The sequence below is a fragment of the Zeus faber genome (genome assembly GCF_960531495.2).
Source record: "Zeus faber genome assembly, chromosome: 2".
NCBI lineage: Eukaryota > Metazoa > Chordata > Actinopteri > Zeiformes > Zeidae > Zeus > Zeus faber.
The window spans coordinates 25,042,993-25,066,231 of record NC_137189.1 but is presented as its reverse complement, the minus strand read 5'-3'; the positions used below and the strand labels follow the sequence as shown (position 1 = coordinate 25,066,231).

Genomic DNA, 23,239 nt, shown 5'->3' with positions numbered 1-23,239 from the left:
ACAACAGACATTTGAACACAGGAACAACATAGACATATGAACACAAACACATGAACAACATAGACATGTGAACACAAACACATGAACAACATAGACATATGAACACAAACACATGAACAACATAGACATATGAACACAAACACATGAACAACATAGACATTTGAACACAGGAACAACATAGACATATGAACACAAACACATGAACAACATAGACATGTGAACACAAACACATGAACAACATAGACATATGAACACAAACACATGAACAACATAGACATGTGAACAACAGACATTTGAACACAGGAACAACATAGACATATGAACACAAACACATGAACAACATAGACATGTGAACAACAGACATTTGAACACAGGAACAACATAGACATATGAACACAAACACATGAACAACATAGACACATGAACAACATAGACATTTGAACACAGGAACAACATAGACATATGAACACAAACACATGAACAGCATAGACATATGAACAACATAGACACGTGAACACATGGTGTTTTTTAAATGTCACCTGTACAGATGTCTCTGTTGTGAAGAGTTCTCCGTGCTCAGAAAGTATCTGGCGGAAGAAAACAGAAATTAGTATTTTTACACACACACACACACACACACACACACACACACACACACACACACACACACACACACACACACACACACAGTATATACATACTTATACATACACACATATACATACACATACTGTACATACATATATATATATACATACATACATACATACATACATACATATACACACACATATATACACACACACATATATATATATATACACACATATATTCAAGAGGTTTAAATACATATATACATATATACACAAATACATATACACACACACTGTATATATGTATATATATATAAACAGTATATCATATATATATTTTAAATCATTTAATATAAATGTTTGAACCTCATCATGCCCTCCTTTACATCTCAATCTTCTCTCTCTTCATCCGTCTATCTCTGTCCCTCATATCACTCCGCTACATGCTAACGCTAACACTAGCATAGCATGTAGCAGAAACAATCAGTATAATAGTATAATTAATAACAGGAAATAGGTTATTATTATATAAAATTATAGTTATTACAGTAAATAGTTACACAATACAGTAACTAATTATTTGTAGCCGAATTCTTACTAGTTATAAAACTAGTCATACTAGTAAATAAAAAATTGATTTCTCTGTGTATTATATTATTTAGTCGGGAGTAATACGCAGGATGTGCAACCAGACTGTCACTATCACTATCACTAAATAACCTTCAGAGCGATACCAGATGTGGCCACCCTGTCTGGGGATATTTAGAGATAATGTGTGGCTGGCTCTATGTTATCTCTATATTATTATAGCGTAACAACAACACTGGGAACTGACATGATTTGTCTGTTTTCGTCATACGCTACTGTTCTGGTCACTTCCCAGTCTCCAGACGTCAGGAGACGGAGCTTCTGTTTGCCCTGAGACTGGGAGGAGGAAACATAGATTAACGCTTTGTACTTTCATGCACTTTTTTAAGATACAAACCCAGAGTACAACACAGTCACAGCTCACGTGGGCCTAATTCATGAACAGTGCGGCGCAAAGATTCTTGCTTAAATCGTGCATTTTCACACAGTTATATATAATTTTATATATTTATATATTTATAGTTATATATAACAAGTTATATATAACAATATATATGATACAGAAATAAGAAAATATCCAACATTATACAATAAACAATATAATAATAAAAAAATATTTACCACCAATAATAATCCGACACCTATATTTGATCTTTTTTGCATTGAAGTGTGTGTGTTTTTCTATATGTTTAAGTCTAACATCCTTAAATTAACTCCGGTGTATGTTCAGTTGGTCAACTTTACACACGCAGGCTATAAAGGATTTATATTAATCTACAAACCGGTTTGACAATGGATTATTTTGCTTTATAGATATATTTATGGATATTGATATGGGTCTTCTAGAGAGAGCACTTCTATCTGTTTACTGATCGTGATCAATGATCTGTTAACTGAGTGACCAATGGCTGATGGTGATTTCCACTGGCAATATCTTAGTATTATCCACAGTTTCTGGTGAAGTAATGTAACTGCGATCCTCCGGAGAAGCGCCATCTACCGGCTCCTTGACCGGCAGCCACAGCAGACGTGCAGTAGAGTCAGCTCCTCCTCTTTGTTTACCTCTGTGCCGCAACCAGGAAGTTCCTTACATGGAGAAATCGAGTGGTGGTTTATGCTAATTTGCACATTGACGCCTGTCAATTTAGAATGGTTTCAATTTATCAACATACTCACAGGTTTAGGAACAAATGTGGCCGGTACGCACGTGTCATAAATCTGGTGCTGACTTTACGTATCCAGTTCTTTTGTGGACAAAGTACAAAGTACAAAGGACATTTTTACGCACATATTGATGAATGAGGCCCAGGGAGAGCTGGCTCACTGACGGTAAACTACTGACACACACTGGTGTCGATACTGGACAATGGTGAAAGCATTGAAAGAATTCAGAGTGATTCAGATCAGGCAGGTATTTGTAGGTCATTTCAGTGCTGTTTCCATTAATTGTTCAGTAGAAGCAGATGATCAGTGGATCATATTGTGGAGAACATGGTTCAACAGCGGATCACCTTGGAGGAGAACATGGTTCATGAACAGTAGAGAACCCTGGAGGGGAACATGGTTCAGGAAGAGTGGATCACGTTGGAGGAGAACATAGTTCAACAGTGGATCACCTTGGAGAGGAACATGGTTCATGAACGGCAGATCATCTCGGAGGAGAATATGATTCATCAAGAGTAAAGAACCTTGGAGGAGAATATGGTTCATGAACAGTAAAGAACGTTGTTGGGGAACATGGTTCATGAACAGCAGATCACCTTGGAGGAGAACATGGCGAGGTGGTGGAAGTCTCCTTGAGCTCCCACTCTGACAGGAAGCAGAAGGAACATTCGACTCCTGTCCCTGGAGAACCAGGGCTCCTCGTTCTGCAGGAGAACCACAGAACCAGGCTTCAGAACATTTCATCTTAAGTTATAATGGAATTTATTGTTCAAAAACCATGCAATGCTTCACCTGTTTTGAGAGCCAAGTGTCTGACGTCTCCTGGTGCCTCTGGCGTAGAAGGAGAAGAATGAAAACATGTTTAATGTGGAGGGAAAGCAATGCTCTAATGCTGTAATAAAAGGTAACAGGTCAGCTAAGACTAGTTAGCTAGTTATCTAGTTAGTTGGCTCGTTATCTAGTTAGTTGGCTATCTATCTAGGTAGCCGGATCTAGGTAGCCATCTAGGTAGAATACTCAATAACAACTCTGCGGTGAAAGAAGCACAAACTCGACAGTGAGATGAGGTGGAAGTGGCTTTTCTTTACATAAAGATGAAAAAAATGAAATAAAAAATAGTGAAATCAAAGTCAATGTCATATTGACAGTACCCGTATTTCCTCAAATAGTGACCGGGGCTTTTATTTACCTCAACTGGGTTTGTGCTCCTCAAAATAAATACATATAAAATAAACTTCCATTATTTTGCATCACAGGATGCACGGTGCGCACTACTGGAAGAGAAAAAAAACACACACACTGACTCATACTCTGCCTTGTTTACCTTTTTTTATTTGAGTACCGGTTTATATTTGAGAAGATATGGTACATATAAAACATGGTCCAAATGTTGCGGCTCCGGAAAAAAAACAAGCTTGTTGACCCAGGAAAAGGAGAAGGTTGAGTGACCCCGAAAGGGAGTTTGAAGTCTGTCCCCTGCCATGACGCAACAGCATTTAGACAAGTGGGTAGCTCTCGGAGTGAGAAAAACACGAAAGACAAAGTTTGCCTCGGGGCTTGTGCAGAGAACACACCAAGAACCCAGATCACTGCATCAATTTTGTTCTCATCTTGTTTCTTTTTGGTCAAAAATTCTACTTTTTAAGTGTACCTCCACCTTAAGTTAGTTAGTTAGTTAGTTAGTTAGCTAGTTAGTTAGTTAGTTAGTTAGTTCATTATTTTGTTAGTTACTTAGTTAGTTCATCAATATACACTTCAGCTCAGAACTACCTGTCAGGATCCTGCCCTAGCTCCCTCTGTCTGCCTGTGGTTTCACATCCCTGCCACTGCACACCTGTCCCCAGTCAGCAATCTCACCACCTGTCTTCATTTTCCTCATCACTCCAAGGATATTTAACCGGGTCCCCATTCACTCTGTCTCTGTGTCACTTGAACTCTTGAGGAGTGAGGAGTGAGGAGTGAGGAGTGAGGAGTGAGGAGTGAGGAGTGAGGAGTGAGGAGTGAGGAGTGAGGAGTGAGGAGTGAGGAGCCGGGATCTGTCATCTGTCATCTCCTGGGTTGCCTGTCTCATTTCTTTTGTACTTTTTTTAAATTTTAATATTGTGACTGACCTTGACAACCGGATTTTTGGACAATGGCTTCTTCATTGTTATAGATTTTTTTTTGTGATATTTCTGTGGGTAATTACCATTGCATGGCTTCGAATTTTCCAACATCACCTTGGATTTTGAACTCATCATTGGGTCGGGCATTACAGTTTTTTTTTGTTTTTTTTTCAAGGAATGCTCAGTCGACATTTTAAGAATTATTTCCTATTCTTTTTTTCATTAATCCGGCGAAGTAATGTGGACAACTGATTTAAAATATCAAACAGATCTACTGACATCTATCAGATAAGAAGCTATATAAATATACACGTAAATCGGTAGTTTGGTAGTATCTAAAGACTACACACGAATCCATTCCACCCTGCCCTATGGACATGGTCCAACTGGACATTCTCAATCTGAATTTGTACATTTATAGTAAATATGATGTCATAAAGCATCTCACTGTAAATCTCATCTTGTTTAATTTTGAACGAGACGTGTCATCACTATAAATACTGAATATGTAAGGTCAAATTTGTTCGGTTTTTCATTAATATCTGCTCCGTATTTGGATGGAATTTAAACCACGATCATTACATTTCACTGCATATATGTATGGAAGTATGTATGTGACAAATAAAAAATCTTGAATCTTGTTATATAGCAGTTTACACTACATCTTGACTGTGTTTCTAGCTTACGCCGAAGTACGTGTTTCAGATAGTTTTAACCGGGTTCGACATTTTTCAGACTGGCATACTGGCATGTCTGTCTTAAAATCGTTACATTTTTGGTCGGTTTTTCGTTATATGTGCTCTGTATGTGGATCGACTTGGATGAAACTTAGACCAAGAGGTCTTTGTGACAGCGCAGCTCAAACAAGACATCAACGGTGTTCATGTGTTATGCAGAAGTTGGTTGTCCAGATTGTTTTAGGCTTCAAAATTCTGAGAAATGTTGGTTCTTTTTCCTCTTAGAATAACAATAAGAGGCTGCCGTACAATTACAATTGTAGGGCTGGACCCCTAAAAATAATAAATATAATCGTAATAATAAATATATATATTTATATATAATATTTATACTATAAATAAACAAATAATCCCCACCTCGATGCAGGCCCCCGTGGTGATGTCGCAGAGCGTCAGCACTGATGCATTCTGGGAACGGCTGAGCCAGCGCACTGCAAGGTGGGAGCTCCCAACCCATGTTACCATGACGATGTAGAAATCACTTGGGGGGGGGGGGCAAACATTTACATTATTACATTAACATTTACATTTTTTTAAATGTGTGTGTGTGTGTGTATGTTCAATGTGTGTGATTGTGTGTTTGTCTGTATGTGTTTCAGTGTATGTGTGTATGTCACCTCCTCATGCTCTCTGGAGGTCTTAGCTCCTGAGTGTGCGTCGCTTCAAACAGGTCGACCACAAACAGTTTGACCACAGGGTTGTTCTGTCCAGCCTGCGGGCATGCATGAGTAGCGTGCATGAGCGATGGAAGGAGGGAGAGAAACAGACAGACAGCAAGAGAGAGACAGGTTACTAGCAGTTAATACTCTGTGTGACCTGTTTGTGGAGGAGGAGCAGGTCGTCGCTGCATGGTTTGATTCCCGGCTCCACCTCCTGGCAGTGTGGTGTCCAAGTGTCCTTGAGGAAGGCACTGAGGTGAGGACCTCCCTCTCCTCCATTTCTGTAAGCAGGAAACCCTTCCCAACCTCTCAACAAGGAGGTTGTGGGTTTGAAGCTGGCTTCACGGTATGTTACCTGCTGCTGACCTTAAGCAAGGCATTGACGCTAGAACTGGAGTCAGTCCAAATCTGATTCTGGAAATTCTTGGTCCTTGTTCTGGTCAATTTAGAAAAAAACCCTAAATTTGTTAAATATAGTCGGATACTGTGATCTAACCCCGGCAACTTTTATGAAAACATTTCTAAATAACTTTTAATTTAGTTATTTAATAATAAATAATTTTAAACTAAAATAAACGTTGCAGACATTTTTTACTGCAATGATGTAAAATGTAAAATGTCTGGTTTATGTTGCTTAAATATAAAAAAATATGTTGAGGACTCATCAGTCGAACTATTATTTGCGTGAGTTATTTATTATAGTACTTATTGATTATTATTACTTATATAATAATGCATTTTTTGCCAATTCCTGTCATTTAACACATAAAACTAAACAAATTGCAGTTTGCAAGTTTGAAGAAAATCCCCAAACCCCTGCTGGTTTCCCATGATGCCTTGCTGCAGACGCACCGCTGGGTAGGGGTAGTGCAGGCCACGGGGGTAGGAGCTGCCGGTGAAGCGCGGGACTGCCATGTTGGGAACAAGGGAAGAGTTGATGGAGAGGAAGGCGAGTTTCCCTCCGTCAGGAGAAAACCAGTGCGCCACATGGGAGCGCAGCACCTCCTCTGTAGAGATATAGAATAATAATAATTACAATAATAAATATAGTAGCAATACACAGTTTATTCGTTTAAGGTATGTGTTACAGTTCCTATGGAAGAACTTGTTAATTCGTAACACTTTCTGTCTTTCCATTTAAATCTGCTACATTAAGCTGTAGGAAACTGTTTATACATGATGTTTCTCTAAAAAAAAAACCCCATTTATTCTTTACTTTAAACCAATTCTTGTCATTGTTATAACTTACCTTGCTGTAAGAACATGGCGGTAGGTGGCGTTGTGTGTCAGTGATGACGCATTTAGGTAGGTTTACATATTTATTGAGATTTACGAAAGTAGTCGAATTTACGTAACTTTACTGGTGACTTTTTTCCTACGGCTTCTAATTTTCCGACTGCTTGCTAGATCTTGAACACATCACTCCGTCGCACATTCAGGTGGATTCGACTTGACGTTGTTACAAGTTTTGGTGGACTACTATTTTTCGTATTGTTCATTAATCCGGCAAAGAAATGATGACCACAGACAAAATGTCATCAAAGTGCTGCCCTAATACTTCTTGTACAATATCAACTGGTTGGAAACATGTGTCCATAAACAAAATATGTTGTTGTTTATCAGTTAATGTTTCATCTTCTAAACTTACATTTCACTTTTATCCAAAGCGACTTACAATTGTTCAAACACCGACGGACGCAGCCATCAGGAGCAATTAGGGGTTAAGTGTCTTGCTCAAGGACACTACAGCATGCTAGCAGGAGGAGCCTGGGATCAAACCAGCAACCTTTAGATCACTAGACCACCAGCTCTACTGCCTGAGCTACCATCCCCTAACTAACTTAAATGAAATTAAATTTTCACTGTTATCAATGCATATAGATTCATTACTGTTGTTTGTGTTTTTTGGATCTTCTTCAATTTTGGAAACAGGATTATTCCATTCATTGTTAAATTCTACATCCTTATACCGCTTATGTAATCTCAAATGCCCCAACACCTAACTTTTGGCTATTTTTTGGCATCTGGAACAATAACAAAAACAAAAACTGTAATTACTTAACATAACAATAATAATAATAAATACATTTTATTTTATAAATATAATAAATGAATGTTAGTTTTAATTAGAGCTTCATTGTATTTTTCTGTTAATCTACAATTGGAAAATTCATTATAATAGATTGCTTGTCTATGCTTGCTTTGCTTGCTTATGCACGATTCGGCAGCTCTGATCAGAGCCATCTTTTCTCCAAACAAAGCAAATAAAAACTCCAGATGTATTTAATTCACTCCGTTTCTAGCTGCTGCGGAGCAGATTGCAGAACAATCCAGAAAGAATCCCGCCTGCGTTCTCTAAGGCCAGGCAAATGCTCGCGGCGGTCCGCGAGCTGGTGGTTGGTAACCTCTGCACCAAAGGACATTCCGTCGATGATGGTCGGGTTTATTTCCCACTTTCATCCCCACAACAGTGGAAATACTGGACAATTTGGTCAATGCGCTCTCTCCCTTGTTCACACAGTGAAACGCTGGAGGAGAGGGAAACAAGCTGGTGCGTCGTGCGTCTCCGTCGATGAGGACTTCACACACCATTACCGGGAATATTTCTCTCTAATGTGCGTTCACTGTGCAACAAACTGATGATGGACTTACACTACTCACAAAAAGTTAGGGATATTTGGCTTTCGGGTGACATTTATGGAAAATGTAAAATGTTCACGCTACAGTGATATTATATCATGAAAGTAGGGCATTTAAGTAGAAGCATGCAATGGTGATTTTCTCATCTAAAACAATTTATTGAAACAAAAGCCAACAACAGTGGTGGGTTTACCACAACAAAAAATGTCAATGTCTCAATAACTTGTCATGTGCCCTTGAGCATCAATTACAGCTTGACAACCTCGTCTCATGCTGTTCACAAGTCGACTTATTGTCTGCTGAGGCCTGGCACCCCACTCTTCTTGAAGGGCGGCTCTCAGGTCATTGAGGTTCTGGGGGACAGAGTGACGAGCCTCTACACAGCAACTCAGCTGATCCCATAGATTTTCTATGGGATTCAGGTCTGGAGAAAGTGCAGGCCACTCCATTTGAGGTGCCCCAGTCTCCAGCAGCCGTTCCCTAATGATGCCACCTCCATGAGCTGGAGCATTGTCGACCATGAAGATAAAATGAGGCCTGTGTTGTTCATGCAGGGGCACAATGACTGGATTAATGATGTTATTCAGGTAGTATGGGCTTGTCACTGTACAATTCACAAAGTGTAGGGCAGTTCTGTATTGACTAGACACACCTCCCCACACTGTAACACCACCACCACCAAAGGCTCGTCTGGTGACAACAGTGGCTGATGCATAGCGCCCTCCTTTGACGTCTCCAACATCGTTGGCGGCCATCATTTCTGCTCAACGTGAATCGACTTTCATCAGAGAACAGCACTGAGGCCACTGGTCCCTCGTCCAGCGTAAATGCTCCCTGGCCCATGCAAGACGATGATGCCTGTGCCTGGTGGTGTGGTCAGGTACCCTTGCAGGTCGTCTAGCACGCAGACCACGCTGATGTCAACGGTTTTGAATGGTCTGACATGACACTTGGATGCCTCTCACCTCCCTTAAATGTGCCTGGAGTTGAGTGGCATTCATCATCCGGTTCAGCAGGGCACTGTTCACAATGAAGCGCTCATCAGTGTGGGATGTGGCCAAAGGACGTCCTCTTCTATGTCTTTCTGTGACTCTTCCTGTCTCTCTGTATCTCTGTTGCAACCTGCTGATGACACTCTGTGACACTCTAAGCTCAGTGGCCACTTCCCTCTGAGAACATCCTGTTTGAAGCCTCGCAATGGCGAGGTACTGTTGATCAGTTATTAGGTGTCGTCTTGGTCTCATGATGTCAAAATGTGAACAGCATGATGAAGAGGACTGTTTAAATACCAATTCTAATTGAACCAGGAAATGTATTGGTCGATTGATGGATCAAACAGCAAAACGCTCAGCTCCTTGTCAGAAAACAGCAAATTGTGCAAAAAGTACTGAAACATTGAACAGTTGGACATGTGCATTCAAAAGTTTAAGGAAGGTCAAATTAAGTTCACCTGTAAAGGTTATACTGCATTTTAGATTCATCCTGAAATTTCCTCCAAAAGCCGAATATCCCTAACTTTTTGTGAGTAGCGTATATTGAACTTTATTGCTCATCACATGTGGATTGATAAACTAACTTAATCCAATTTATATTTATAATTTATTTATATATATATATATATATATATATATATATATATATATATATATATATATATATATATATATATATATATATATATATATATATATATATATATAATACACAATCTAATGGCAATTTCAGTATTTGAATAGTTACTTTTTTAGAATATTTGAATTCTATTCGAATTTCGTTACTGCAGCCCTGAAATATATATTATAAACATCATTGTCGTCTGAGAACAGTGCGAAAAGTTCTGGAATCTGCGCTCTGTGATTATATGTGAGGACGTTTGGAGCGGACTGAGGAACTATTTCTAACTGTGTCAGACCAGAAGTGACTGAAAGTCGCTGATTCTTTCTTTAATAGCTCTCCCATTGCGGGAGCCGCCCGGCTCGGATTGAGAGGAGGGAGAGTCTTGGTTCTAGTTGTTGTTTGAGGAAAGCCCGCCGCATCACCTCCGGGACCTCATGCATGCAGCGCGCTGCCGACCGGAGAGCAGAGATAGCGCCAACGCTCCTGATGTACGGTTGGCTGTTCGTGTCACGTGGTTGTGTCTCTGCTCTGTACGGTTGGTACTGTACTGTTCATGTCGTGTCTTTGTAAGTATGGGAAAACGACTATCGAACTGTATCGAAAATAAATCTCATCAATTTATCATCATTATCGTGGAACATTTTATCGTGAAAATTATCGAGATCGTTTTTTCCGCCAACCTTACCATGAAACACAAAAAACGTTCTGGTATTTCTGTGAGTAATTACAATTTTACGGCTTCTATTTCTGCGACGCCTCAGTGATCCTGAACACATCACTCAATCGCACATTTCAGTGGATTGCACTCGACTTGGTCACAAGTTTTTTCATTAATCCAAAATAATTGGGACCAAAGAGATAAAATATCAACCGAATAGATCTACTGACATCTACCAGGTAAGAAAGTACATAAATATACACGTAAATCGATATGTGGTAATGTCGAAACACTACAGAGCGAAGGAGTCTACACTGCACACTGAACATGATCCGAATGGACATTCTGAATCAGAATCTGTACATTAATAGTGAATAGTATGATGATGTCATAAAGCATCTTAATGTAAATCGCATCGCTTTCATTTTGTTTACAAATAGTGATGTGTCAGTTAAGGACGATCAACCGAATATTTGGGGTCAAATTCTTTGGTTTTTGACCAACATCTGCTCCCTAGGTTGATCGATTTGGATGAAATTTAAACCACGAGATCCTTGTGACATACCGGTTTAATCAACACCTTAACCGTGTTTGTAGATTCTGTCATTATTGTGTTCCAGATACTTTTATCTGGGATGGACATATTTCGGCATGAAATGCATTGGACCTCGTCTGTGATATGGATCAAATTTTCCGCTGCTCCACTTTTTCGTTCTCCTCGCAACAGGTTTAGAAAGTTTGACCAGTGGCCTCATTAGGGGTGGACATTCGGGGTTTTGGCCCCAAATGTTTTATTAATTGCCCCCAATTTAAAAAAAAAAACCCCACGACTGGCTCTGCGCCCAGATCGCTCCTTCTCTGACAGTACCGACTGTGCCCACGGTGCGCCAGCGATGGGACGCCTGTGATCAGTGCGCTAAAACAGTGTGTTTTTATTTAAGAAGTAGCTTATTTTATTGCGCTCTGTTTCCTTATGGAACGAAACAAGCACCCTGTGTGCTATATTAAGGGGTGCTCACCTCTAAATATAGCTGCAGGCAGCAAAGTACAGGATCCAGGTTAGTTGCAGCATTTGCACCAATGTGAAAACAAGCCAAAAACTGAAATAAATGAAATGAAATAAATGATAACTAATGTACTACTACACAACGTAAATTGGAAACCCCCCATTAACCACAAATAATATGTTAACTTACTCAAGCTCTTACAAACATTTCACAGCTTCACGGGGGGGCTTATTTACCAATATAACAGACTTTGGGACTACTGACACAAATTCCAGTTTACCGAGTTCCCGTGGAATGCAGCATAATTTCCTGCTGTCTCTTGTCTTGACCCTTGTGTAGGCAAGAGCACACACCTTTTGTAAATACACAAGTTTTGTAAACACACCACTTTTGTAAACACACAACTTTTGAGCGGCACAACGGAACTCCGCGCAGATCCTGCACCGACCAACTAATACACAGCAATGGAGTTTAGAGCGCACAACTCGTCCTATGTGAAAGCCCCTTCAGAGTAATACCCCGCACATATATAGATAAATGGATGATGATGTCATAAAACGCTCTGCTTCACTACATCAGGTGCATTGGCGACATTACTTCGGGTTCCTTCCTTCAGAATTTAATATTTTTTACCAACTCCTCCTACAAATATGGTCTGATGTGGATCAAACTTGGACCACAGCATGAGCGGACTGCCCCGAATACAATTGTTATTCATTTGTGTCTGCGGGTTCCTCGGTTTATGAGCGCAAGGCACTTTCAGTCGGAGAATGGCTAGAATAATAAAAATTTAACAAAAACAATAGGGTTCCTGCCCTTCATGCTGGGCCCCTAAAAAAGAAAATAATCGATAAAATAATAATCTATAAAAAATTTGAATAATAATAAATGTGTCTGGGGTATGTATAGTGTGTGTGTGTGTGTGTGTGTACCTTCGTACAGCCAGTCACTGATCCCGTTGTAGACTCCATGTCGTCCGGACGACGTCACCCGGAGCGATGTGGTCGTCATGTCGGGCAGAAAGTAGATGTTGTTCTCAAAGATGAAGATCTGGGGGGAGGCGAGGAGTTAGGGGTCAAAGGTCAGGGGTCAGACTGACTGGGTGACAGTAGGTTGCACCAGGCAGACAACATGGTTTATTATCATCGGCCACCAGACTGGAAACATTGTCAGCCATGTTGTGCTGCATATGACACAGACAGACAAGTTGTATCGCTGTCTCGTGTCCTCGTTGTTGTTCGTCTGTTTAGAAATCTATCGATTCAGTTATAGTGATTACAGTACAATAATTTGGCAACCAACAGCTGATGCCTAGTCACCATGTTGACCACAGACACACACTCACACATACACACACTTGCTTGCTTTTTGTCCATTGTGTCCAATGATGACCATCTTCTCCTATTTGTGGATCTTTTGGTGGCTATGTGGTTTGATCCTGGATGCGCAGCTGTGGCTGCTGACCGGGCATGTGATCAATGTGGTCTTCATTTGGTCCTTGAACCACTTCTTCTCCCACCCACTGTGTGCGGGCCAAGGTGTAACTGGCCCGAGTTGATGGTGGTTCAGGGTAGACTCCAGGATGCAACTACCTCTCCATTCCAGCACCTCTGTGTGTAACACTGTCCTTCCAGGTGATGCAGAGGATCTTCTGGAGGAATTTTATATGAAGGCCTCCAGGGTTCCGGGATAGTAGGTGCACTATGCCTCACTTCTCTACAGAAGGGTTGAGATGCAGACTGCATCTTAACCTCCACACCAAACAAGCACTTTGGTGTGTGGAGGTTGCTGTTAAGCAAAACCCTTTTCCCAAATTACGCTGAAGATTGTTTAAGGCGGTTTTGGATGTTATTGTCTATTGTGAAGTTGTCAGATATTATGCTCCTGAGGAATATGGTAGGGAGAGTGGCCAGCTGTTGTGCTGTCAGCTGTCCTTCTGTTGTGAAGGCTTTAGGGCAGTGTGGGAGGCTGGTACACATCTGACAGAAGATCTCTGTTTTTTCAGCGTTGATGGTCAGTCCCATTCTCCTGTAGGGTCTCTGGTGTAAGGGCTTTAACATACTGTAGCTTGATGATATGCTCTGAGGTCACCTTGGTGGTTGCCTGTAACCTCTTGATGTTAAAAAGGTTACCATCAAGCCTGGAGTCACCAGGCTGTGTCTCTATCCTCCTGTGTAGCAGTATTGCAACACAGGTCTATGAAAGCCATGAAGAAGTCCTTAAGCTGTTCCCGGCATTTCTACTGGAGCTGCCATGCAACACACACACACACACACACACACACACACACACACACACACACACACACACACACACACACACACACACACACACACACACACACACACACACACACTCACCAGCTGCGTGCCTCGGCACCCCCAGGCTGCGTGTTGGAGTACTGCGTTTTGAACCTCAGGGGGGTTCAGCTCCCAAACCTCTCTGCAACACACACACACACACACACACACACACACACACACACACACACACACACACACACACACACACACACACGCACACACACACACACACACACACACACACACACACACACACACACAAACACCATCTGTAGCTGCATGTGTGACGCCTCAGTGTGAATCACCAGAATAACAACAACAACAAACAGGAACGGAATGAGGAACAGACAGATACACACATTATATATATATATATATATATATATATATATATGTATATAAAAAAATGTAATTATTATATTAATAAAATATAGAATGAATAATGTACCTGGTGTGGATGTTGTAAATGACGTAGGACGCCGTGTGGGAATATCTGTAAACCTGAGAAACATCACAATATCAATCTGAATCTCAATAAATAAATAAATATTAAACATATTCTACATATATAATGTGTTCTAAACAGACTGAAAAGTCAGGGAGTAATTCAGGAATCTAATTATTTTAGAAAATGCTACAAAATACATCCATATGTGGAAATACATACATAGAAAGTACCCGCCTGCCATGAATAGAAGCAAAAATCCAATTAAGAAACTGAATTAAAGGGGACCTATTATGAAAAAATAACTTTTTCAGTGCTTGTGCACATACATTTTGGTCTCTGATGGGCGTACTAACACACATATTGTGAAATAAGACAACCCAGTCAGTTTTTTGTGAGCTGTTTTTATTTCAGAAAAGATGTCCTGAAACACTCTCTTACGATTTTTGATCCCTTCGTATGTCACAGGGCTCACAGTAGAATTAGAACTGCTCTCCATCTGAGAGTAACTCCACCCACGGCTAGAGAAATAATACAGTGAATAACAAGTGCCACTGGGAAGACCAGCACAAATCTTTTAAAAGAGGAATTATGACCAACTGCCTGTGAAGAAACTGCAGACGAGGGAAATGTAAGTACTTAAAAAATAATTCTGCTTGGTGTTTATTTAAAAAAATAATAAAGTATGCGATGGATAGACTGTAGGCTGTGCCGCACCATCCGTTGGGCGTTTCTCCAGATAAATCCAATAAAAATAGTGAATTTTTATTGTAGATGTATTTAATTTATTTTCTGATTTTTACATGAAACAAAAGGTCCCTGCATGCGGTGCCCCCCACAAGCTGGAAGCAATGTGAAGAATGACAGGCCCGAACATCAAGCTTCCAGATACAGCAAAGGGATTTTGGGCTAGCACTGTGTAACTATACATTAATAATTATTTAGATACAACAATGACAAAATAATAAATAATAAAATAACTATTTTGAATATTTTGAAAATATTGAAACTGACCCGTCTGACGTCGTAGGCGAAGAGAGCGAAGTTCAGGTCTGGAGAGAGGGAGAACCTAGAAGCCTTGAAGGAAACCTGGAACAGAAGACCTTCAAAGGATTAATACAACGATCAACACGTACTGTGACCAGGAGGATGAAGGTGATGATGGTGAAGGTGGAGATGACTGGATAAAGGTCTACGACTGAAACATTGCTGCAGTAAAAACCAAACTGGAGCCGAGTTTTCCACGCGCAGACCTTGTTTCCTCCTTGAACCAGATCAGTCCAGTTCTAGAACTAGAAACCTTTGGAGATCGTCACCTGTTTTTTTTACAGGTTATTCTTTTGTAATGTGAAACCTCGCCGGTGAATAGCAGATGAACGTCCTGTAGCTGTGACTGGCTTTACAGCAGTTATACCAATTTAACAACAAGGGCTGCCAAGCTTCACCAAAATTTCGCCGTGGGATTTTGGGGAGGGGTAAAGTTGGCGTTTTTTTTTGTTTCATTCATTTAGGAATGAAACACATCTAAAATAAAAACACACTGCTTTTATTTCTTTTTTTTGGAGAAACGGATTACGGGGATGGGCAGCGGACCATTTTCGTTGGAAATATCTTGTCTGGTGAATTTTTCTTCACCAATCTGTGCCTTTTTTTGTATTCATCTTATAGCGAAAACGTCTTCGACAAATGCACGTGTTGTAAATATTCAGGGGTATGTGTATTATTTTGTAGTGGAATAAATATTAACAAAATATGTCAATTTCACAGTTAAAAGAAATGCGAGCGCTTTGTCCATTTACGATGCTGGAATTTCTGCGTGATTTGGAAGTAAAACAGAATCCTCCAATAACTGATCACTCACTTATACAACTCTAATGAAAGAGGGATGCTAGAAAAGAGGAGTGGACAGACGGATGAAAGGATGGCGATGGAGGAGCAGAGTCCTTACGAAGGTGGAGTTGCTCAGCAGGACCTCCGTCCGGTTGGAGTCCAGGTGGAACTTCACCACGTGGCCCTCACGGTTCCTGTACACCACCTCCGAGCCTGGACGCCACAGAAACGGGAATATTCTGAATTTTATGAATAATATGAATATTCAAAAGTGCAGAAGGTCGTCCTGGGCAGAGGGAGGGAACGAGGGATGAATCATGAGGAGGAATATCAATTATGATGTTCCATAACAATACAAACAGTTCCTTCGACAAGAATGTTTGACTTTCTGTTCTGAAGGTTAATGAGGCTCTGCTCCTCGTAAGCCCCTTCACATTCATATATCTAATATAAATGATACATATCATACATTTTAATATTCATCCTAGATATTAACATATCCATATTATTTTCTAATAAAATAATAGAGTAGGACAGACAGACAGACAGCTGCATTTTTCCTGTTTCATTGTTAAAAATAAATATGCAGAACGTATAGAAGTGGTTCTTCATCTCTCTCTCTCTCTCCTCCATCCCATCATCTCCTCTACCTCTCTTTCATCTTCCTTTCTTTCTCTCATCATGTGTTTTTATTGCTCTTCATGTATATCCTGTGTATGAAGTGTATAGGTAGAACTCCCCCCCCCCCCCATCTGTAGATCTTCTAATCTGCTGTAATTTAAATCAGTCTTCATTAGGGACGCAGCGCAAACAGAAACTCCATGAATAATTCACTCATTTACATAGTTTACATGACACACATTGTATTCATCTCACAATGTACAGTTTCACTATTTCCATGGAAATGTCACACTTGGTGCAATCTCCATTCTGCAGGAATTCCGTAGGTAAAAGATGAAATAAGGGTTCTACGCTGCATCCAACTGCTTTGTAGACGCTTTGTCGAGCTGTTAAATCAGGCTCACAATAAGTCAAGAATTCAATTATTTAACTGGTTATTTGTTCATATTTACTGTTATTAATGTGAAGTTGAACGTTCACGTTCATGCTTCCGTTAACGTCAACATCTTACATTGTAGTTCCTATGTAGTGTCAGCAGATGGCGCCACGAGCTAGTGTTGGAATTAGGATGTGGGTGGAGCGTATGTGGGATGTGAAACCAGGGGAAGTGGTTGCCGTGGCAACGGTCATTATTAACAGACAGAGGTCTTTATTCAGAAACAACTGCCGTGTGATTGAAAAATATATGGTTAATGGTTAATGGTTTAATAATTTAATGTCAGAGTTAAAAACAAGTCACCAAACATAAACAGTTTCTCCGGTTTGATGCAAAACGCTGGGGTAATCCCACCTCCATAAGCTTACCCACAATGTCCTAGCAGTGTGCATTGTGGCTATAATAGTAATAGTACAGTGTATATTTGTACATCAGGACCATAGACGCTCCAGGACGTTTGTTTAAAATACCAGCGTGGACCGGCTGATGCACATGCTCATTGTCACGGCAAGCAGAAGGTCACATTCACACGTGATGATTAAAAAAAACAAAACATTTATAATAAGTACATGAATAAAATATTAATATATAAATGTAAATAAAATGACTCAAAGTCTCGTTCAAACAGGGCAATATGAACAAGACATTGATACCAGATTAGTGAAACGTGTGTCATTTGCCAGTCTTGCATCATTACATTCTATTTTTTTTATTTTATCATCATCATCGGTTTCAGGAGCAGTGTGCATGCTGGGAACTCCTTTGACCAACAGGACTGACCACCATTGACGGCACACACCTCACCATGAATGACGTCCAACGTGGCACTGAGACGCCATCTGCGCCACACGGCCACTAGCGGGTTAGCACGTTAGCGTGTTAGCAGATTAGCACGTTTTGTTACTTCAGACAATGGTTTACTTACTGAATGGCAGTACCGTGGCAGTACAGTGGATAAAATATAACTGTTAAAGCTCCCGCAAACTGTTCTAAAACAACAGGCTCATTACCACACTACAAAGAAGGGAAAGAATCAAAAAATAAGAGTAATGAATTGTTAATTATGAAAGGAATGAAAGGATATTGAAACGGAACTTAAAGGTGCACTGTGTAGAATTTACAGAACAGACTTGGTAGAAATGACATATAATATTCACAAGTATGTTTTAATTTGTGTATAATCCCATGAAAATCAGAATCGTGTTTTCTTTACCTTAGAATGAGCCGTTTTTATCTACATAGGGAGCAGGTCCTCATCTACGGGGGTTGCCATGTTGCACCGGCAGTTTTCTACAGTAGCCCAAAACGGACAAACCAAACACTGGCTCTAGAGAGGGCCTTTTGCGCTTTTCGTGGCCCCCGTCTCTTCCGCAGAGCCCACCATGTTGGAGGGATATTCAGTTGGTTGCAATCTGCAACCTCACCAATAGATACCATGTAATTTTACACACTGCACCTTTAAGACGATGATCATTAATGTTGGATATTTATCCAATGAAAATAATCAGATAATTATCTATGAATAAATGTACAGTTGAATTGAGCCTAGCAGTTGGCTGCATTGTGTTGCACTGTGTCACTGCTTCTTGTGGAACCAGGACGACTCTTCCTCTCTTTGATCCATTTCATATTTGATTGTGTTCAGCCAGAGTTTGTGAAAGTGATACAGGTGAAGAGCAGAAAAGACCAAACACTCGACAAAACCACCACTGGTCTGGGACTCACCGCTGACCCACGTGGCCTCAGGGTTGTGGACCCGGAACTCGGGTTTGAACAGATCGGCCACTGTCAGGCTGGACCTGCTGCTGCCAGCGACCTCCGCTGGAAAAAAGCAAAATAAAACATGGTTATCCAGTATCCATCCATTTTGAATTGAATCCAAATCCATTAATGCGATGACATATGGTGGAAAGTGGGGGAAATGTTGAACATTTTTGAACAACTAATAGAATAGAATAGAATACCTGGGGTGAGGACCACCACAGACAGGGTGATGAGGGAGCATACCACCACTATCACCAGCAGAGAGATGGCGATTCCTTTCCAGTTCCTCTGAGAAGGACTGACATCCACAAACTCCTGCAACACATGGATCCAGAGAATAACTGAACAGGAAACAGGAAGTCATGATCTACTCCCTACTTCCTGTGGATCCCAATCAGAGAGATGCCGATCTAGTTTATCAAAAGTGAGTTTAGTGAACTGTATATCTAACCCTTAGACCTGGTTCCACCACCGTCACAATTATTTTTTTTACCCATTTTGCTCTACGTTGACTTGGCCATTGTTTGGCACCTTTTGAAATGAATCTGATGAATCAGATGAAACCATCTCCACTTCGTCACATCATCAAGTGATGGGACCCAGGGTCTTTGGGTGGTTGGGGTCTTCCCTCGAGTCCAAGCTGGGATGGATTAGGCTCCAACTGGGTCCCAGTAGAAGCTGTTGTCCACGGGTCGTTCCTCTGGATCCACAGCATCTGGAGAACTTCCAAGCAGCCTCTGACGGATGTGATGGATCTTTCTTCCTGTGTGTACCGGTGATGCCCAGAAGAATGTAATGCCTTGCAGAGTGGCCTGCAGACCCCTTGCAGCTCTCTGGGAACTTTCTGTAGCTTATTTGGAATCTTCCTCATGCAAGATGAAGGTGGGGCTGTTGTCTTTCTGCACTAACCACTGTTTGACGTCATCCAGTCTCTCCCTGGAAGCCATTGGTCTGTCCAAGATGAAACATCAGATAAGTCCATCTACTAATGCACTTGGACACGTCGCCAGTGACGGGACCAAAATAAACCGTCTGATCCTTGATTCAGGGAACCGTGTTATTCAGAACAAACTCCACTCAAAGTCTGATTCATCATCTTGTTAGTTCAAAACTCTACAACAGCCAAAATATAATAACAAACAGATCCAGAGCGCTTCTCCACCTATTTTTTCTGATTGCCTTAATTCTGAATGAAGAATTGTTCTTCATATCCATGTGATAAAACCTACACTTTCATGTGTGATTTAGTTTGTCAGGTTGTGGACTTTTTTTTTTTTTTACTTGTTTGACTGCTTGTTTCTTAACTCTCTGTTGACTGCGACCTCCCAGGCTTCATCAGGAAGTTAAAGCATTTAAACTACCAACCCGCTGATCCAGTGTCAGAATCCCGCATTTGAGCGGTGACACGGGGGGGCGTGGTGACCTCAATTTCACTCTGCGAGCATATTTATGTGAAGTTGATATAATGTTCTTTTGATCAGTTCTGATGTTCCAGTGACCAGATGGAGGTTTGGTCAGGTTTGGTGTTCAGACCAATGAATCTGTTAAAACATAAACCTTGAAAATATTTCCCCCCTCTGATAATTGATAATAACCACTTTACAGCAGGGCTGTTCAACATGCAGCCTTCAATCACAATGTGTTCACTCATTTTCTGTCAAACTACCATCTTTTTAAATAATCTGGAATATTATCGGCTGGCAAACCACAGGACCACAGGATAGATGAGTAAAGTTACTCAATGTTTCGTGTTCACAGGTTAATGTGAGAAATACCTTAAGGTCAGCAAAAAAAAATCTTAAAACGATATGAGTGAACAATATTCCAAAACATTAAAATATTTTTCATTGTTTCACAGTGTAGGCTGTAAAACAGTAAAACGCTGAGCTGAGACCAAGTTGGATATCTGGATGGACAGGAAGTGGCGGAACAGCCTTGCGTCACGGTATGATGGTTCAGGGCAGTTAATTAGTTTAGATAAGATATGATAAGATATCACTTAATTAATCCCCCGGGGGAAACTGGGAGACTGTAGCTGTGATAATGAGCTTTAGATTTAGAAAAATAAACAAGACTGAACGTATCAGAGGAAGGAGCAAGATCCATGGAATCAATTCAATGTTCAAAATGGCTCCTTCGATCTAAAAATAGCTTTTCAAGGGGCACACACACACACACACACACACACACACACACACACACGCACGCACGCACTCGTGCACACACACACACACACACACACACACACACACCTCTCATTGACAGAGTGACATTGAACCAGTACTGACAAAATAGTTGATGGTCTGTGTGTGTGTGTGTGTGTGTGTGTGTGTGTATCTACATCTATCGACATTTAATTTTGATATATTGATGATATAAATTGCTAAATAAAATAAAAAATAGTATATATATATATATTATATGATATACTATTTTTTCATTTTCATATGATAAATTTTATCATTAATATATATTATATCTATATCTATATATCTATATCTATATATATACATACACAAATATATATAAAATAAATATATAATGATTATATTGATTTATTATAACTATTATAGGGTTAACGGGTTACATGCATAATATTTTTCACACAGAAGTCTGATGCAAAATCCACTTGTCTCCATTTAAAATCCATTATGTAACATATTTCACAGAACATCAGGTTAAGCCCAAAACATGAGAAATACCAATAATCTGGAAAAAATTACAACAACATGGATTGTAGTCCCATATTATACTAATTTTCAACAACTTAATATAGCTCTCTGAGCTCCCCAAAACATGTCAGAAATTCTTTGCTGAAAATACCACTCAGATTATGCATTCTACCCATTCTAACATACTTCTATACCCCTCCTGCTCTCGACGGTTTCTGTGTGTGTGTTGCTTCAAATGCAAATGAGCTGCTGCTCCCCATGCACCACTCTGGAACTGTTTGTGCATAACCCTGTTATACATAGGGCTTATTTTGTTTAATTCAATTAGGAAATAGAGGAAATCAAGACATACCGTTAATTATTGGTTTTGTTTGGAGAAACGTGCAGCGGAGTGGAGATTGCTCTGATTGCGCAGTGCACTGCCAACTATTTTATTTTTTAGAAAGGTTAGAAATACGGGAGATTTACGGAAAAATATTTAAATGGGAGGACAGTGGGAGAGAAGGATAAGATATGGGAGAAAAATGGGAGGATTGACAGGAAACACACAGCACAATTCTTTAAAATAACTGCAGTTCCCTCATCTGCAGTTTTGTCACAGACAGTTGCCATTGATTCCTCATTGGAGGAAGGAAGGAGACAAATTGCTTGAATGGCTTGTTGAATTACATGTTTTCTGAAATAGACAGTTCACTAAAAAACTGACTGGGTTGTTGAGAAGTGCAGCAACCACGTGTAGGTCCTCTCTCTCTCTCTCTCTCTCTCTCTCTCTCTCTCTCTCTCTCTCTGTCTCTCTCTCTCTCTCTCTCGTCTCTCTCTCTCTCGGTGAAGATGAAGAAAACCTAAAGGATAAGTGACTTTACCTCTTCTTGCATCTCTTTGTTCTTCTTCTTTGTGGAATCTTTAGTGACGGTCATGGTATTTTCCCTTAAACCGAGTCTGGTTCCTCAGTGGGGATGATCTGTGGACCAGGGGGTGAACTGTGGACCTCCACGGGGTTCGGGACTGTTTATCCTGGAGGATCGGTTCAGGTCAGTCCATATCAGATCAGATCCTGGACCTTCTGGATCTCCTGAGTCTCTTAGATCTCCGGGATCTTCTCGATCTTCTGGACCTTCTTGACCTTCTGGGTCTTCTGGTTCTTTGCCACTTCACGGATCCTCTAGGTCTGATGCAGAAACTACTGAATCCAAACACTGAGCAGTCAGCTGATTGACCCCTCCCTCTCTCTACGCTCTCCTCTCTCTCCCTCTCTCCCTCTCTCTCTCTCTCTCTCTCTCTCTCTCTCTTTTATATTTTGTTTGTCATATTGTCTTGAGACTTGGTGATGTATACGTTTGGAACATTTAATTTATTATTAGTTTAAGAAAACAAGTGTTTGATAAAATAAAAAAAATAAA

The 23,239-nt window shown here is 40.4% G+C and overlaps 1 protein-coding gene across 1 annotated transcript in view; it reads right to left on the bottom strand.

Moving 5' to 3' along the window:
- Positions 1-22,756, bottom strand: part of LOC307247674 (inactive dipeptidyl peptidase 10-like) — a gene marked incomplete at both ends in the record, with an annotated part of 34,143 nt that extends 11,387 nt beyond the window's left edge. The window contains 13 exons of the mRNA XM_080023798.1: positions 1,429-1,517; positions 2,942-3,049; positions 5,545-5,668; positions 5,805-5,899; positions 6,699-6,853; positions 12,701-12,818; positions 14,129-14,210; positions 14,520-14,572; positions 15,531-15,605; positions 16,465-16,559; positions 19,129-19,224; positions 19,368-19,482; positions 22,703-22,756. Coding sequence (XP_079879924.1) covers positions 1,429-1,517; positions 2,942-3,049; positions 5,545-5,668; positions 5,805-5,899; positions 6,699-6,853; positions 12,701-12,818; positions 14,129-14,210; positions 14,520-14,572; positions 15,531-15,605; positions 16,465-16,559; positions 19,129-19,224; positions 19,368-19,482; positions 22,703-22,756 — 1,259 coding nt within the window. The remainder of the gene's footprint in view (positions 1-1,428; positions 1,518-2,941; positions 3,050-5,544; positions 5,669-5,804; positions 5,900-6,698; positions 6,854-12,700; positions 12,819-14,128; positions 14,211-14,519; positions 14,573-15,530; positions 15,606-16,464; positions 16,560-19,128; positions 19,225-19,367; positions 19,483-22,702) is intronic.
- Between the last annotated feature and the right edge of the window lie 483 nt (positions 22,757-23,239).